Source organism: Scatophagus argus, chromosome 9, assembly GCF_020382885.2.
Source record: "Scatophagus argus isolate fScaArg1 chromosome 9, fScaArg1.pri, whole genome shotgun sequence".
In the NCBI taxonomy this organism is placed as follows: Eukaryota; Metazoa; Chordata; class Actinopteri; family Scatophagidae; genus Scatophagus; species Scatophagus argus.
In genome coordinates, this window is record NC_058501.1 from 2,579,932 (window position 1) to 2,599,760 (window position 19,829).

Genomic DNA, 19,829 nt, shown 5'->3' on the forward strand with positions numbered 1-19,829 from the left:
GCTGTAATTGTCTTTGGGTGTAGCTTTGCTGTTAGCTCAGTTAGAACTGGAGCTGGGTACGAGGGGCTATCAGACTACTGCCTCTAGAGGTACAAAGTGGTATAACAAAACCGGATGAGCCAGAGCTAGCTGGTTAACATGCTACCTTCAATAGATATCTCTGCAACACTTTGACGTAACGTCAACACTGTTGTTTCTTCACATTATGTCTATAGTTTTAGTCATATTTTGAATGTTTTAAACTAAAATTCTGGTCGTATCTTACAAACTGCATGTCTGTGCAGTGTTGAGCCTAATTGGTATGAGCTTAGTAGGGCTAGAAAACTAAAACAAAAAGAAACAAAGAAAAAAAATCTAAATTAGAGGTGATTTAAATTAATTACTAACTGAGAATGTATTTCTGTTGAAAAGAGAAACTGAGATCAGCAGAATGGTCACTTGACTGGAACAGTGCTGTGAACATGTAAATAATGCTGAATTTTTCAAGAAAATGGGTAAACAAGGTTGACATGCTGAACTTGCAATGGAAGATAAAAATATCAACATCAATAAAATAAAATGGGAAAATGTTTTTAATACTGTATATGATATATAACACTGTTTCAGACAGGTTGAAACAAAGGCTTGATTCTTGAGAATTTATGATAAGTCATAGTGGTACAAAATACAATTTTACATGCATATGCTAATATTAAGTATGAAGTATGAGGCTGATAATGCACTATTATGAGAAGAATATGCTGATCATATTAGTGATTTTACCTCCAGTGAGCTCATGGAAAGCGTGGAGACAGTCTCACTCTTGGACATCACACCAGAGTTTCCGGAATCTCCCCCTTCACACATGCTGTTGGCCACCTGGGAGTCTCTGGGAACATTCTGCAGGTTGTGTGCAGGTGAGTCTCTGTCAGAGCATGACACACTGATCTGGTCAGCAGGCAAGCCCTTCAGCCCAAAGCCAGGCACGGGCTCTCCGCTCACAGGGTTAGCCAGGTGGATGAGCCTGGTCTGAGGCAGCTGCTCAATGCTGATGTTATACTTGGCTGTCTGCTCCTCTTTCCCCTTGGCCGGCTTCAGCGTGGCTGTGTTGATGACGTACCCTTGGCCTTTGCCAGGACCCTCGGAGCTGCTGCCCTCACCATTCCCCCGAGGCAGGTCTCCATCCAGCTGCTTGAAGAGCTCACCGTCGCAGATGTAGATGGATTTGGCGCCCGGGAGCTCCGTACTGATTCCCTTGGTGGCGCCCTTCTCCCTGCGCAGCGTCAGAGTGTGGCTGGTGTAGTCGGCCACGTTCTGCAGGTGTACCTTGGCCATGCTGGCTGGCATGGTGTTAAAGTTAGAACCTTTCTGAATGGTGAGGGTGCCAGAGGAGGCCTTCTCTTCCCCTTGGAGAGATGAGCGCTTCATTGTGCCTGAAAGTAGCAGAAAGACAGAGAACCAGTCTGAGATTAAGAGTTGGACCATCTTCAGATTTACCTGCTTGATTTAGTTGCTGTTGTAAAGTAAGCAATTAAACACAAAGGTATTTATTAACCCACACTGTGTACAAAAGGGTTCTGACACAAGGCCTCTTAACAAGACATGGTCTCAAGATAACAAAGGATTATCTTAGTTGAAAGTGTCATTTTGTGGTGCAAACTCTTATCCATGAAACTGAATCACTGAATCCTTGTATAATATTAAATGAAAAAAAAGAAAGCATGCACATTCCATGTCCAGCACTTTATCACTAAACACTAAATATCTTACAGTCACTCTCTGCTCCCTCCTCCTACTTGTCATACCAAAAAAAAAAAAAAATCTCTCTCTGTTTTTTGATTTGACTTGTCTGTGTCTCAATAGCTTTTCTGCTCCAGATGCTTTTCTTGATATCCTGTCTCAAGAGATAATCAGATTTTTCACTCCCAGCGGATATCAGAGCAGAGCCAATATCTGATGCGGCACTGTCGGGAGGGACTTAATTATACAACGGCAGTGTAGGAGAGACTCAGACAGCCCTATTTATCTGCATATAACTGCTCAGCGCACGTTCAACCCACTCCCATCAGCCTGGGCTAAACTGCGTTATGCAGCCGTAATGTGCTGTATCTCTTGTCAAAACAGCTCCTTGGCGGAGGGAGGCTGCTGTGATGTTGATTGTAAAAAACAAGTGCAGAACTGAAGGGGAACATGCCTCACATCTGTTCCAACAACGCTGAGGAATTTGAAGCCGTCAAAATGCAAAGAGAAAGCACAAAGAGACATCTGTAGCTCTAGAACAACGGTCCCCAAAGTTAAATCAACTGCAAACATAAAATCAAATATACTCAACCTGTAGCTTACCTGATCTGCAAGCCATATCCACGTCTTTCTCAAAGTCAGTCTGAGGATAGAAAACAATAAATATTGTATTAAGGGTGCATCCTGTCAATATTTAATAATGAATCCTGAACATAACAAAAATGCGTTTTCATACCATGAGCTGAGCATGGCCATTCTGGAAAGATCCTCCTGAATCTCCATTAGCGTCCTCCTGGCGATCCACCACACGACACTTTACCGCCTCCTGAACCTGTAGCCAACCATAAGATCAAGGTTTATGATCTTAGAACTGGTAGGATATACAGTATAAATGAATGAGTGGCCTTTTATAACAAAGGCTAGAAGTCCACAGCCCTTGTAGCTGCTCCTAGAGGCTGCAATAGTCATTACATCACAAAAGTATTATTTAAAGAGCAGATTTTGCTCATCTTCACGCTGGAGGTCATGGGATCATTAAAATTAAAAGGGTTCAACCCATTGGGAGCCTGAATGTGCTCACGAACCCCATGGCTTACTGCACCCAAGCATCACCTTGAAAATACATTTTAAGATCAGGGACCCAGTCGTGGACCACAGACTGTCACAAGAAAGTTTGAGTTCAGTCTGAGGGTCACCATAATGATTAAGAATCATCATCTAAATGATAAGAGGTTTGTAGTGTAAATGAAACTGAAAAGATGTTTCATCTTAAAAACCCTCTCGCAGCTCAGGGACATTTTTTCCCTTTTCCTGGCACGATTTTAATGTGAAACAGCTGCAGAAAGACAAGCGTCTTACTCTGGAGTAGACAACTGGCTGAATAGTTGGCAAGAGGTAAGGTCAGCGGATTGTCTGAAAATAAGATGCACTCTTTAAGGATTTAAGTTCTTGTTGTTGGTCCTGGGTGCTCATCATGGACCGTCGTTGTGGGCTGGGCAAATGCTGGTGCTAGCCAAAAAGACTGGGGGTCACAAATCCTCAAGACCCATCCTCTGAGGTCTCTCTGCATCTACACCAAATTTAAAGCCTATGGCCAGCAGTTATCACCTCTACCAAGAGGTTAAATTACCACAGAACTAAGTAATACTGTAGATTTAGCAAACGTAATACCTTAAATTAATTCCACAGCACTATATGATTCCCAGTGGAAGTTATATTGTCATACAGCATTTCCAGTATATCCATTTAGTACGTTTATAAGTCAGTGATCATGTCAGGTACCTCTCTGCGCAGGATGCAGTGCACCATGACAATAACGAAGCCTTCCAGTGAATCAAAGACTGCAAAGAGGATCTGGAAGAGTGCAGAGCGCCGGTCGGTGATGGCAAGGACGGCTGACATCCACGTGAGTGCCAGGAGCGGCAAAACCACACAGGAGCTCCACAGTGACGCCCTGCAGGATGGGAGGGGAACCACTATCAAAGATGGTACTAGTCAACTTGACACAGAGGGCATGACGACAATGTTTTCTGACAATTATGTACAATGTACAATGTGTTCTGACAGTTATGCTGTGAGACATTTTATATCTGCCTTTAGCTTTGATTATTAGACAATTCAAACTGGATAAATTCTCATATGGAACATGAAAAAAGGTAAAGAATGTAATGCTTAACATAATCCTAAACCAGTTTCTGACTTGTCCTTGAAAACTGCCCACGCTGTTAGCATAGTGTTAGCAGCCTTCAACTCTATCCGTGCATAAATACATAACATCAAGACAGATAATTATGTTACTATCACAAACAAAAACATACATCCATTATCTGTAGATATATATGTTCATAAGTCACATATATTACATGCATGTATGTTTAAGATGGCTCAAAAACCACAGAAGATCTAGTGCCACAGGAAATAGAGGGAGGAGCGAGGGTGAGCAGTGGGGAAAAACAAGTGTAATGAGGCTGAAACAGAATGCAAAGACAAACAGAAGAGCAGAGAAGAACAGAGAGAGACAGAGAGAAAGAGAGTCTGAAGAAGTGTCATTCCCATTGTACATATTTTTGCTCCCACTATGTTGTTTTTTCTGACCTATTCCATTTGCTCTGATGTGCACATCAGTAATAAACAAGAACAATAATCACTCTCGGTGAGAGTGCCATGAAACTGTCTTTCAGATTATTTTTAGAAACCCATTAAATAGTTAAAGAATATTCCAGAGGTGGAAAAATTATATGGTGTGTTCAGTAACTGAACAATGCTCCGTTATAAGTAAAAGTACTGTGTTAAAATGGTTGTGATTTAACATTAAGTGAATAAAACAAATCATCTGTTTACAATGCAAGGAATCCTTGGGTTCTGGTAATAACGTGACTGTTCTTTGACACACACCACCCACCTAAACAGTGCGGACTAAATACACTCCCCCATGGCAAAGGTTCTTCCTGTCAGCAGCAGAGGTTCCATCAGGTGGGAGGGTGGATTCAGCTTATTCCCTTGCATCCCACAGATTCTCGATCAGGTTGGGATCAGGGGAGTCTGCAGGCTGTTGTTGTCGTCCTTGAGATATTCCTGAGCCGTTTTAGAACAGGACGCAATATCCAGGTGGGGGGGTGGGGGGAGGCGGCGGCTGATGAGAAGAGCTGTTGCAATGTTTAGGTGGGCGGTGTGTGTCAAAGAACATCCATGTGATTATCAGAACCCAAGAATTCCCTGCAGAACACTGCATTGTAAACAGATGATTAATGCTATTCACTTCACCTGTCAGTGGTGTCAATGTTGTGGCTGATGGGTGTACATTTCCACAGTACTCATTCTATCAGCACCTCAAGAGTAATTTCATACTGAGTACATATTGAGTTGCTCTTTAGAACACTCTTCTCACTCACTATTTTTTAACTGTAGCCACTTTGCTGTTTTTTTTCTCAACACCGTTAAGCTGCTGTCAGTGACACTTCATGCAGGTGTTTCACATTACAAGCTCACAAAGAAAGAGACTATGGCTCTGCTTTTAAATGTTTAACACTGCTTAACAGTGAAGAAAAGAAACATGGTTTGAATTCTTTGTGCTGTTAATTTCCATTTTTCTATAACCATGACATGCATACAGCAATGGTATTACAGTATACATTATTACTGCTGCAGCTATTCTCTCTGGGGTCCAGGAGAGCTTTGCATTGCAGGATAATGAGATTTAAAGGCCTGTCTCTAATATATCCCTGTTTCAGATATAGGCCTGTTTCTGGCTGCGTTTATTTCCACTCTCTGAAAATGTGTGATACTATTGTTTTCCATTTAAGAATGTTATTGTTGTAGCTGGTCTGACAGCACAGGAAAGAGTACATGGCTCTTATGCCGTGACATTTCACATTAAATGCCTTAAACATCATTTTGTGACTGTTTACATAAAATGAATAGTAATTATGGCAATTTTCATTCTTATAAAATATTATCTATTTTCAAATGCTTATTGCATAACATGCCGATCTAGTTTGCATTTAATATGGTATTCTGCAAAATAAAATGCGTATTGTTGTGTATTGTAAGTGTACTGACATAAAAACTTCAAGTAACAATCCATTCAAAACTGTTTTTCTTCTTGTTCCCCCAGTTGAATGTTTAGAGCTTCACTGTGTAAAATGATGTATGTGCAGATTTTAAGAGGAGGAGCCTACGATTTGTGACATCACAAATATTTTAGAAGCCAATCATGGTCCAACATTCAGCATACACAAGTGTGATGTGGAAACTTGAAGCTTCCACTACTGTACACTGAGAATAAGCATCCTTGGTTACTTTCCACCTCTGATATTAATAGAATATGTATTGAACATGTATCTGCTGATGTTAGCCATCATTTCACTTGACCTCATTTCAGATTTGATGTGTTTCATTTTGTGAATCTTGTTTCCACCCTGCCCACAGTAACACTCAAGAGAACATACTCAATGATAGATGTGGAACTGGTCAGAGCTTTAGAACTAACAAGGCTGAATGGCTGAATCCTACCTAAAGGAATATTCAAGTGATTTTCAGTCTGGACCTTGTTTTCCATATTCACAGCTTACAACCAAAATAATTTGACTGCAGACCTCCTCCGTGTGCAGTGAGTGCTGCTCTTCAGTATAATCCAGTGGGAAGAGGAAACTTTATGTGAAACCAAAAAGTGATTATAACAAGTTCTAACACCCACAGGTTATCAAATTAAAGTAATTATATTCATATTTGTCGTATGTTCTGTGAATACAAACTGCAGTTTCCATTAGCCTCTTAGATGTAATTAACTTTCTTTTTATTTTTTGTGCTTATTCCACTATCTTCACTTGAAATTACTACTGAAAACGTGTCGACACAGACGTAAAACAAGAGCAACAATGTGTGGTGATGTTGGCCAGTTAAGACAGAAAAAAAAATCAATGGAACATACTAATTAAATCTTATTCACGACAAAGGCTGACAAAACTCTTGGACTATGGATGGTAACTGAATAAACATTATTATCTGAAGCTACAACCATTAGGGATGTGGATAAAATATTGATACAATTGTGATATTATGTGATACTATTAATTGTGATACTATTAATAAATAGTTCACATGGAAAGATTTATTGAATTGTTCATTTTATGTTTTGTGCTGTGATCCCAATATTATATTGGAAGCATCTCTATATCACTATATATTGAACTGTAACCTTTGTATCATGATACGTATTATATCGTACGACTCTTGTTGATGCATAATAATTATGATCAGGTAGCACAGTAGTAGAAAAAGCAGAAAATCAAGGCCCAGATTGATTATAATATAAATGATGTATCTAGGCACACATACATTGCAGCAAGACACACACACACACACACACACACACACACACACACACAAACTGAGACAATAAAAGTGCATCACTGCCCTCTCTGCATACATATCCATGGCCTTGTTCTGATCAGCTTTGTGACTGCTGATCTCTTACGGGACAAACATACTCACTCAATCTCATTCAATTATCACTCACATATGCATAATTATTTACATGTATACAGTTAACACACTGTTTGATTTCAGGATCAGCGTATAAGCTTCGGGAGCCTTTCATATTGAACGAAATCCTCCCTGCCAGGGCATCAGGGAGAAGAAAAAATGACAGAGGGATAACGGAAAGAGAACCAATCAAGTGAGGGAGAAGAAGGGAGGCATACAATAGAGGAGAGAACAGAGGTAAGCAGAAGAGTTAAGGAAAAATAATTAGCGGGACTAACATGGCGTTACTGGTAGCTGTGGTGGAAACGTCAGCCGAAGAGATAACTCCGCACTTGGCACATTTGAGCGTCATATTGTACAGTGGCACTGTCATCTGACTGCAAAGTCAAATTAACACGCTGTAACATACACAAACAGATACAAATGCACCTACACACAGACTCGCACTGATCTGCGTGCGCGCACGAGTGCACACACACAGTCACGCAAAACAGTGAGTCACAGTGTTTTCACACAATCTCTCTCTCAGGGCTACAGTCCAGCTCGGAGCTTTTTGTGTGTGTTTGGGTTTACCTGTGTGTGTGTGTGTGTGTGTGTGCATGCGTGTGTGTGTCTGGGGACAGGGGAGGTGGGGTCAAGATGTAACCTATGATACATATCGCATGACACAAATGATTTCTGACTCTCTTCACAAATGGCTGGTTTGATGACCTGAAGGAACTGAGACTCCTCTCTGTGCTCACCCAATCAGCTTGTAATACAAAAAGGTGTCCTATAAATGCCTAATTTAGCGCATTTCATGTGCCTGTTGTGGATTAACATCTCTGCTGCTCTGATTTTGATGCTGTGCTGCATGTGTCTCACCCCTGGTCATGTCAGCCTGGGCTAACTGCTTATTACGAACAACGGCAAGCGCTTATGCAAAAGGTTCACACAGAGAGACAAATCTCAAACCTCCACACTCATGAAAGCACATCCACACAACTGGCTGCATCAAGTCAGAGGAGAAAATCCTGCCTCAGTTGTAATATACAACAATATATGGAGTATATTACAGGTGTTAAATTACTGCAAGCAATTTAATCCCAAATTAAGTGTCTGCCTTCCCTCAAGCAGCCTTTCAGTCTCCTACAGAGCTGAGTTCTGTTCATTTCACATTTAGTAACCAGACAATGTGTTCAGCGACTGACACTCCATCTTTTGTGCAATCATCAGGATAAAAGATGAACAGTTATGGTAGAAATGGCCTGGCTTTTGATGAAAAGATAAAAGAACATTATAAACTTGCAGAAAAACTATGGTTATTAACAGTGACATTGCTTAAAATAGTTCCAATACAGTGAAGATCAGCTGGGACACAATGTTCAGACAGTTACAAAATTTATATTTTACACTTTTATTTCCACATTATTTTCTCTTCCAAAGAATCTTCACTGACCAACCTTGATCAGTGTCAGACCTCAGATTAAAGATTAAAGATTAAAGATTAAAGTGACATATTTTGTCATTGGAGGGAACTCACTCCAACGAAATTCGTGCTCTGCATTTAACCCACCCAAGTGACGTGCACACACACACAGCAAACCCGGGGCAGTGGGCGACCGCGTGCAGCGCCCGGGGAGCAGTGGGGGTTAGGTACCTTGCTCAAGGGTACCTCAGCCATGGACACCGGGACGGGGAATCGAACCAGCGATCCACCGGTTACGGGTCCGACACCCTAACCGCTGATCCACGACTGCCCCATCACTGACCTCAATATTGTGTTCTGAGCACTGATAAAACTATAAATTTTACAGTAAGCTTTACTTGTAATTGTATCAATGGTTATGAGCATAAAATCACACTTTACAGAAACATTATCTTCATGATCTTCAGATAGTCCTTTTTGGGCTATCTCCTGTTTGTATCTGTGACTAGCATCTTTACCTTAACAAAAGTGGGTGGAATTACGCTACAACTAGTTACCATGCCAAACTGATGGAAAATTATCCAAAAGCTAGGTGGAAATAATTAAAAGCAATAGCCGCAACATAAACCTACAGCATAAATGAATTATCGAGGTGACACTTATTTTTCTACAAAGGAACACTTCAATTAAAGTCAAACTTCCAAGTGGGAACAGTCATGTAAAAAATACTTTCTCACTTCTTAACTTCTCACTCTCCTGAATGTCAGTCCCAAGTAAAGACACTGTGTACATATTTGGGACTGACGCCAAAAGCTAATGTTTACTATTGATTTTTCAAACATCCATTATAGCTACTATGCTAGAAATATCTCAGTGTGGTGCCTTGTTGTCTGTTTCTAGCCAGTTATTCACAAAAATAGACAAAACTGCAAAATGTGTCCAGTGATGATCACCAAAACCTGTCGATTGGGTGGATTTTGCTTTTAAAAACTGAAGGATAGAAAGGGTATTAACTTTCTGTATGCATTTCTGTATGTATTTCCAATAGTGTACAGCCAATGAGGCAGCAACTGAAGATACCTGGTATGATCACTTCATTTTTCCTTCAAACACACTCCCAGAACTTCCCAAACCATCTGGATTCCATTTATGTCTCTGTATTATCATTGCTAGACAATTGACTACAATGCTAGAGATATTGACAAGTAATAACAAACTAATCAGTTACCATTTGACCTCCTGCTAAACAACAATTAAAGCTGAGGAGCTAAGAGAATCGATTTTTGAGGCCCTGGATGCCTGGATTAAAAATCACATAATGAAAGAAATTCAATTTCAAGTAAAAGGGCAATACAGCCGCTAAATGTAGGCCGTAGGCGACTGATATTAAAAAGCAATCACAAGTTTTTGAAATACAACCCTATTTCTCTGGACTTAAGGATCAAAAGGGGAAAGGTGGGCGCTTGTTTGGGTGTAGGTGAGACGCGTAATGCCACATAAATAAATATCCACTGTGAACAAACACCAAATTGATCGGGTACAATCTAGTCCTTGAGTCAAACATAAACCTTTTTCAGTTTCGCAAAATGTTCCAAAGCTTTGAATCAAATAAAACACTGGAATTGGATGTACTTGCTAAAGCTACAAAAAACCTTTTTATCTAAAAGCTTAATGTTTGATTAACTATTACAACCTGTAAAAACACAGGTTTGATGATTGAAACCACTTAGGAAGGAACTCCAGTGCCGGTCGGATTTAAGCCTCTCCTGTCTGTTTTCATTTTCTCAGTGAATTAACCTCTAATTTTTGTGGAGGAAGGAGACTCAGCACCCAGGCCTGTCTCTGAGGTGTGACCAGACCTGCCTGGTGCAGATGCTGCTGTGCTCTTAATTAGATCCTGCACAAATTAATTAGCTTCATTAGACGTGTTTTGCATTTGAACCTTGCGAAACACATGCAGGAGAGGCGAATGGGAGGAGGGTGGTCACCAGTGGGGAAAAAGACAGCCAGTCCTTCCTCTTTGCTTTTTTGTCTACAACAAAGAGAGCTACAGACAGTCCAATGACCACAAGGTCAGCACAAACAATAAAATGTCTTCAAAGCATTCATATCATGTTTAAATAACCAACAAATCTGAGCAGTCTAATCATGTCACATCTGTAACTTGTGTATGCATTCTCAGCCCATTGTGATCAGATAGCACAACAGTAGAAACGGCAGAAAATCAAGGCCCAGATTAATTACAATGTAAATGACGTACACACCACACACACACACACACATACACACAGCCACATCACTCATGTAAATAGAAAATATTACTGCACCGCAACTAGCATGTGTTATTGTTGAAGTCACAGTTTCTCTACAAGCACTGCAGAGATGGTCAGAACCTGAGGCAGTAATGTGTTATGCTCTTTCTAGCTATTAGGAGGTAGCATAACTTGCTAGGTCTGTGGTGAAATAGTGAGGTAAATAAGCAGGGAGTTATAGTAAGCCAATCAGACGATATAGGATTCAGCAGGTTTGGTGATGGGCATACATTAAGAAAAGGGTGGGATGGGCTGATTTTTTTTTTTTTTTACCCAATCACGGATGACATGGGGAGGGGCTTCTGAGTCTGATGTGTTCCTGATTGGAGAGCCCTGAGTGAGAGAGAGGGGATTCTGTGCAAACGCAAACATGACATTTCAGACAGCAAAAACAAGTACAGCAGAACAGAGAGATCATTGAAGAAGGCAACCATTTTTTTTTAGAGAGAGAAATAAAATAACATCTGAATGCACTCACAATGCCAATGGAGACAGAACAGCCTGTGAGCTAAAGGGGAGCAGGGTGCTTATGTGCTCCACGGTTTGATTAGTGGCTTCATGAAAACTAAGTGACATGTTGACATGTTTAGACTCAAGGGAAGTAGTCAGATGCCAAATATTTGATGTGTTCTTTACCTGTTCATATTTACAGGAAAAGAAAAGAAAACATAGTTTAGCATTTACTACTTACTACTACTGTTTAGTATTACGTCGTACACTATTCTGTTACATGTAAAAGATGACATCTGAGAACTTCTTTCTTTCCTTTTAAGCATTGTCACCGTGTTTTTGTGTTGATTATGATTTTACCATTAGAATCGATAGGCAGAACTAGGAAAATCGAACCAAAAATCAAAGTTGTGAGAAACTAGTGCAGTCTTGCCTTTTCAAAAGCCCTGCTTCCCTCTATTAGAAATAACCAAATAGGAGAAATAAAGACATGGATGGATTTACAGATATTTACATCAATAGCAACACCTGCAAACAAAGAGCAGCTGGAGGAAAATGTGACACATTTGAAACTTAAAAGAAAGCAATGAGATGAGTCATCATCTTGCTCAGTCTGTGCAGGACCAATAACCAGATAGCTTTCCCCATATCTCTTGCTATTTCTGACTTCTGTCATCCCCTATTTAGCTCTAAGCCAGAAGCATTGATTAAAACTGATGACAAAACACATTTTCTTTTGGTCTCTGATTAATTCATTCCAGTTACTTTTCTTCAACCAATCTCCAACCAATTTGTCAGTCTGAAGTCTGAAAGAACAGCAAAAATAATGTCAGGCAAAGAGCCAATACTGAGCTAGTGCCTGACCCTAACTGAGCCATCAGGCTGGTTATAGGTCACTGTGTAAAATTGATGTGTGGTATAAGGCATACCCCGCCCTCTCCTTTAGTTTCATATCAGTAATGCCGTCTTTGGAGACCAGTTTGTTAAAAACGAGAATCCCAATAACCATGTTAACCTGCCAAAGAGAAGAGGCACAGGATTAAAGCAGAGCAAAGGCAGTTTCATTACTTCAGAACATGCAACTCATCTGGTAATGACGGTGATAATGATCGATGGTAATGATGATGTTGGTTGTCAGCATGCATGATATTACAGCATAAATGATATTACACATATGTTCGCTGTACTTACTGTCTTAAATGTCAGTGACAAGACTATAAGGCACCCAATGATGAAGGAGACCTAACACACCTTCCCCAAACTGTTGCTACAAGTTGGAAGCATAGCATTGTCCAAAATGTCTTGGTATGCTGAAACATTAAGATTTCCCTGAACTGGAAGTAAGGGGTCAAGCCCAACCTCTGAAAAACAGCCCTACAAAGAGGTGTGTCTGGATACCTTTGTCTATATGGCGTAGTTAAAAGGATGAAAATCATCCAAATACATCCAAACAGTGTGCTGAAAAAAATCCTGAATAAACCAAGAGCATTGTGACATCAAAGATGGGGTGGAGGTATCCTTGACTGTAGTAATTCCTACAGTTTTGCTGCTTTAGAGATCCATAGTCTATAAAAAAGTTTCCTCCACAAGCCACTCTGACAGTGTCCGAGTGGGCTGGGCCTCCAATATGGGTGCCAACTGGAGCAGTAGCTCTTTATTAGTGAGGCAATTTGTGCAAAAAAAGGACACCCAAAACAAGCTGTTCACTTGCAGGTGGGAAGGTAGAAAAGACAAACTGGGAAGTAAATCACTGAAACTGTAGCTAATGGATTTGATTAGTGAAACAAAGACACAATGTCACCGCTGAGTGTGAGCTGTCAGGGTTTGTGTTTGTGATTTCCCTCAGATGCAAACGGAACAACACAGACACTGAGGTGACAATGTAGATATGAATGTGTTTCTGTATGATTTTTATAGAAAATGCAAGACTTTATACTAATTTAGACAGCAGCAGTAAGAAAGTGGAACCCTAACTAGCCCGAGCTATAGCCAAGGACATCAGGTGTATTTGAGATTTATGATAGCTCAAATGGCGATTTTCAAAAATGTGTACTAAAATATGAATTTAACAATAGGAAGCAAATTTCCTGGACAGTTTAGCACAGAGCCAAAGTAAGCTCATTTTGATAGTTTAAGTGTTAAGGAAAAGAGGCTGGAAACAAAAGAGAAAGTAAATAGGGAGAAAGAAAAAGCAAGGGTAAAAGAGGCAATAAATGAGGGGAGGCAAATAATAGAAAAGAAAAGGCAGGAAGGGAGAAAGGAAGGAAGGAAGGGAGGAAGGAAGGAAGTACAGGTGGAGGCAGAGAAGAAAAAGAGGTGAGGAGGGAGGAGAGGAAGTGAAAAAGCAAAGGAATAGGCAGGGAAGCAAAGAGAGAAGGTAAGATAAAGATGGGATAAACAAGCTAAAGGTAGAAACAGGAAAATAAATGAAGAAGGTAACAGTGAAAGTAAAAGGCAGGGAAGTAAAGGAAGAAGTTACCAAGGAAAAAGAACTGGATATAGAAAGATGGATAAAAACAAGGAATGGAGGAGGCAGGTGAAGAAAGGAAAATGTAGAGAAGATAAAGTAAAGGGAGGAGTAAAGAAGGAGATGGGCTGTTACTGTGGTCTATTATTTTTAGAGAAATTGTTACATAACTACATAACAACAAACAATTCTGTGATGATAACTAAAATACTGAACAATTGCCTTTAAAGGCACAATATGTAACAATTTCCTACAAAAACATTGTATAGAGATATCCTAAGGTACTTATTTGTGCTTTACAACATAACTACTGTGAAACAACCAGGAAATAACCTTTAAGTTCTCTGATTCTTTGTTTGCTCTAACCACTGCTCTCGCTGTCTCTCTCTCTCTCCCTCTCTCTGTCTCTTGACCATTGAGGTTGAGGCTAACTTTCCTCAGCTGAGGATGAACACTTTTGAATTGTGCGTTTACAAACAGCAAGCGAAATATCCTAGACATTATGCCTTTACTGGTAAATGTTTTAAAGTAATGTAGTAATGTATTTTAGTCAATCTTTTCAATGAAAAACACATTTTATCATTTTTGCACTACCAAGATTATAACTATTTTGCTACTATATTATAACTAATAGGAATCCCGTCACAGTTACATGCCAAATAAATATGCTTTTTGTGACTGCATGAAAACACATGATGGGAGCTATTGGTCGACATCTGAATAAGTGCAGAAGTCAAAAAACTGACAGACGGAATGAAGAGGAAAAAGGAAATACCAAGACAACAGCTGCAGCAGGTCCAACAAATGCATAGAGAAGACCTCCTTCCAGAGACAGCCAGCAGCTAAAAGAGAGGAGCAGGAAAATGTAGAAAGACGTGATTAGAAGAAGTGGAGGAAAATGATGGAGGAATGAGGAAGTAAAGAAGTAGGAAACATGATGGGTTGTAAAGGGGAGGGGCAGAATGAGGTGAAAGGTAGAGGAACATATGTATGACACGAATGAGGATGGTAAAAGATAAATGAGATGGGGGAAAAGAGAAGTTCATTATGCTGCAAGACACAAACCCCCAACCATGTGTAATATCCCTGCATAAATACTTAAAGAAGTGGAGGTATAATAGTGGATCTATAGGATCTTACTAGCTTGGTGTTCCATATCCCTTTGCCTTGGTGAATCCCACTGAGATCGCAACTACCAGCGCAGGAAGACCTGTGATGAAAATAAAAATGGACATTAACACAAGAGAAATGAGAAAGACCACATGGATGACATGATGGACAGCAGACAGAAGGCCCACCCCAGCCGAGACACAGGAAACGCTTGCGTATGATACGATTTCGGAGGCGGCCTGTCACTGCCATGTATGACTGCCACGCCTCCGTCAAAACCCAGCAGAACGAGGACAGGAAAAAGAAATGAAGGAAAGCAGCAATCAGGGTGCATAAGACCTGAAACAATGGAAAAAGAGAGGGAGAAGACAGAGAAAACAAGTAAGCAAGGTGGTTCATTATGAATCAGATACAAACTGCCTCGCTGTAATAGAGATAAACTGATACACCGGTCTTGGAATAAGTCTCTACCTTATTTCGTGTCTGTGTCTGTCCAATGAGAATAAGGGCATTGGAGGAGATGATGGAGAGGCAGAAATTAATGAGGATGACTGAGCGCTCAGATCGGATGTACCTGAAGGAAAATGACATATGAGATTAAGAAAAACTTTGTCCTTTTAACTCAACAATTATGTCTGAATGTTGCACAATAGACCTTTAGCCAAGATCATGCAGTGTGTCAAGAGGAATCTGTAGACCTCAGGTCTGGCAGTCAGTGGAACTGAATGTCACTTCTTTATCTGCCAGACAAGTTTAAGGCATATTTCTGCAGCCCATATTGTCTTACACTGCCCGACAGCTCTCAGTCATCCGGCTCAGATGGACTCGAGTGCATAAATGTTCAGCCATTACGTGGCCCTACATAAAGAGATGCTGTCTTCAAATTGCATTTCAGCATTCATGAATTTCATTAGCTTTTTTTAACCTCCCCAGTGCAACATGCCACTGAAGTGCCCAAAAGAAAACAGCGGGGAATCTACTGACTCTAGTGTGTTCTCAAAAGGTTAAGTATTTAAACAGCAGTGTACTGAGTATTTGAACTCCCATTTCCAAATATTAACGCTTAATCTCCATTTGAAGACAGGAAGAGTCATAAAGAGGAACAACGGTACACAGACAAGGATCGTTACATTACGTTATGTTCTCCAACTATCTCTAACTCTCCAACTCTCTCTTGGTAAAATGATCTTCTCCTATGTTCCAGGCTAACTGATAGATCCATGTGAAGGTGCACACTGTACGGTCTATATCCTTCCACCTGTTTGTCCCATTTTACATTAATCACAGTCCAATGCGAAATGCTTTCAGAGCAAGACGCTCAATCTCACCTCCAGACAGATACGTAGATGATGATGAGCAGCAACAATGTCAGTGAAGACACTCCACAGCCAACGATCAGCGTCACCGAGGGAAGCTGTGTTTTATCCATGTTCTGAAAAATAAAATAAAGAGAACGCAGATTGTCACAAGGTGTTGCGGTCATGTCTCCAAATCTCATTTGTGATGCAAAAGTAAATAAATTCTGCATACATGAGCTTAAAATTTCAACTAATTAGACACAATTGTCCAAATCCACACTATGCTGAATGACAATACTACAGTGAAAAAGCTCAAAACCATCACTGCAAACAAAGTTGAAGAGAACTTTGTTGGGTCCATCAGACTTGCGGAGTGCTCAGACTTTGACAGGAACTCTCAGCAGATGAATACAAAAGCAGAGAAATCCCCTGTTGCCTCGATTTGCTGGGAGCTCACCTCCTAACTGGGTCATTCTTGGTTCAAAAGCAGTGGACTACATTTTTCTTAGCATCACTTCACTGTCTGATGCTTTTCAGTCAGCAAAAGTTCTCAGACACACAGCTCAATCTTAAAACAAAACAACAATGAGAACAATGGTTTACTTTTTAATCTTGAAAATGTATGACTAAATCTTAACTACTTAACTACTAAGAGTAAGCGCAGTAAGTTTGCTCACATCAAGTAAAGCTGCACCCAAAATGAACCTCCACATGGCATACCGCTTATCTGAGCATTTGATTATGAAAAAAGTCAAGTCAAAGTGTACTTTATTGTCAAAGATCTATGTAACAGGGGTTAGCACAGAAAATTGAAATTTCGTTTGACCAGTCTCCAATGTGCAGTAAAAACTAAAAACTAAAACTAAAACTAAACATGTAGGTAAGACAGTGACAATAATTTCAGCAAACGTGAGAAAAAAATGCAGCCTTGGAAAACAATCTTTTGTCAACAGTATGTTGCTCATGGTATTATATCTATGGTTAACATATTTTCTTTACCCATGCTTTCTCATGCCCTGCTTCACATGAATCACACCAGATTAAAGATCGGGGAGGCAAAGGAGAGGTACCGGAGGAAGCTGGAGTGGAAACTCCAGCAGAACAACATGAGAGAGGTGTGGAGTGGCATGAGGACCATCACAGGTTACGGGCCAAACAGCGGAGGAGTTGATGGTGGTGTGGAACGGGCGAATGAGCTGAATCACTTCCTTAACAGATTTGACACAGGGACACCAATTCACGCTTCAAACGACTCGTCAGCAGCAACTAGCCAATCCAGCCTCTCTACCTCCCCCCACAATCCAACTGGATGGCCTCACTCACACCTCGTCCCCAGAAGCCTGGGTGGACCACTCTCACCTGGGTACCACATGCACTCCTCCCCCACCCACCACGTTAAAAGAATTTCCCTTCGGGGATAAATAAAGGAATTCTGATTCTGATTCTGATGTACTACATACTAGAACACAACCTAAGGTCTTCTGATGAAAGCCGTGCGTGATCCACCACTCAACCACAACAACAACCCCCTTGGCACTTTCTTGTTTTCTAAATTGCACTGTGTTGTACAGCTGATCTGGTAATCATGTTCATGATCACATGATACAGACATGGGTATGTTTCCATCGTACCCCACTGCATCTCATTCATATACACGAGGATACCCTCTGGATGAGACAGAGAGGGATGCGCCAGAAAGGTGGTATTTGGTAAAGGCAAGAAGCTTATATGGCTGTTAATGCTGAGGGACAAATCATTTTTTTGATCTCAATTTCAAAAAAAATGTTTTTGTCAAGAAAGTGGCAGTTGGTTGAAGTATTAGTCATTATGTGTTGTCAGCTTAGGCTTTTATCATGTGTAGTTCTGTGGTCAATAACACAGGCAGTACAGAAATGGCCATTTCACAGTTCAGTTTGAGAAACTGATATGAGTCACAGATAGGTGACTGGAGTCAGTGAGTTTCAGGGGGTAGCTAGAGTTGGCTAGCTGTTCAGAAGAGTGTTTATGATGGTGAGCGGAGTTGTAAAGGTTAGTGGGATGACTTCACACACCCTGACACACACCAGAGGAAGCCCAGCAGTGCCTTAGGGAGCCATGAACTCAACTCAAGAATTTCACTGGTATAACTCTCACCAAGATGCTTTTCTACCCTGACAAGAATAAAATTATGTGGAGAACACTTTGTGCATGCACACACACACACACACACATTTATCTGGTATCTACAGCTGGAGAGAAGTCAGCAGACAGGCTGCTTCTAGGGCCTTGGTTGAAAAGCAAGGTGACTTCAAGGTGATGCATGAATTAACTGCAACACAGCAGCAGGAAGACACACACACACACACACACACACACACACACACACACACCTAATGATGCATGTTTTCACATAACAAACATGCACATGTTATAGGAATGACAGTCTGTCCTTTCTAAAAACAGCTGAACACCATCTCCATACTACAGTAGACACTGTCTTGGTTGCCATGGATATGCTGTAACATGGCAGCAGTAGCAGCTACACGATGCATGCATGTTGTATAAGGCTTTGTGTTTATAGCATAATCTTTAATAACTATTATCAATCAATCAATCAACAAAAAGCAGGGTAATGTAGTGTGCAAAACTATAAAGCACAGAGTAGCAACAGAGCATGTTGGAAGTCTTGGCATCACTAAACTCAGAGCCCTTTAACACCAACAGCAGCACATCTCAGACTCCTCATTCTGTACGTGTTGAGCAGGGCTGCCATCACACGTCTTCAGTAAAACAAACAAACAAAAAAGTCAAAAAACTTCTGGCTCTGGCTCCTTGCTTATTTTTAAGGTGAATATGTAATTTATGCTATTACATGTAAAGTAACTAATGCTGCAATATGTGCAACAATATGTCCTGGTAACATCAACTCAAATGACTGTAATCATACTAAACAACCTAAAAATCAGAACTTGTAATGGTTACAAGTTTCTCTTACAGCAAACAGCTTTTTAATGCCACAAACTGGTAGATAAATGCAGCATGAATAACATTACAACACAAACGATTGCCTACATATCATAGACAGTTTCCCTCCAGCTCTGTCACTTCTCTTCTGTCATCAAACCAGCATTCTGCTTCTGTCTGCTTGGAGAAAATTAATTTAGTACATTTTAGGTTCCAGCCATGCTCTACACTGTTGCAAACTTGCATGGCACAACCCATTTTAATTCTTACATCAGACCGCTGCTCCAACACGGACTAAATGTTCACATCAGCATGCTAGCTTGTTGACAGTGATGCTAACATGTTTAGCCAGTCTAATGTTTACTATGTTCACCGACGAGTGCGGATAGGGGGAATGGCATTTGTTTTGCAGGTAATGCTGTTGTGTGGTGTTATAACCAGGTGAAGTGAGGGGACAACTTAATTAAATAAACTTGTGGTTGATATGGGTTGGAGGGAGGGTGGACATGCAGGGAGCAGGACATGAGGGAGTTCTAAATGCCCCCCCTTTCTAAAACCCACCCACCCACCCCCCAGCAGGAGATAATTGGCTGAGTTTATAGCCTGCCTTGTCTCCAGGTTTGATGTGTGTGCCGGGG

The 19,829-nt window shown here is 40.7% G+C and overlaps 1 protein-coding gene across 6 annotated transcripts in view; it reads right to left on the bottom strand.

The window, feature by feature from the left end:
- adgrb1a (adhesion G protein-coupled receptor B1a) overlaps positions 1–19,829 on the bottom strand; it is a 138,256-nt gene that overhangs the window by 6,233 nt on the left and 112,194 nt on the right. For 5 of the 6 annotated variants that reach the window (XM_046399505.1, XM_046399503.1, XM_046399501.1 and 2 more), the window contains 11 exons: positions 16,279–16,382; positions 15,422–15,524; positions 15,139–15,289; positions 14,981–15,050; positions 14,616–14,682; positions 12,303–12,388; positions 7,482–7,580; positions 3,502–3,673; positions 2,456–2,551; positions 2,323–2,362; positions 763–1,412 (listed from right to left, as the gene is read on the bottom strand). In XM_046399505.1, the coding sequence (XP_046255461.1) occupies positions 763–1,412; positions 2,323–2,362; positions 2,456–2,551; positions 3,502–3,673; positions 7,482–7,580; positions 12,303–12,388; positions 14,616–14,682; positions 14,981–15,050; positions 15,139–15,289; positions 15,422–15,524; positions 16,279–16,382 (1,638 nt within the window). The remainder of the gene's footprint in view (positions 1–762; positions 1,413–2,322; positions 2,363–2,455; positions 2,552–3,501; positions 3,674–7,481; positions 7,581–12,302; positions 12,389–14,615; positions 14,683–14,980; positions 15,051–15,138; positions 15,290–15,421; positions 15,525–16,278; positions 16,383–19,829) is intronic. The other variant, XM_046399502.1, reaches the window with a different exon arrangement.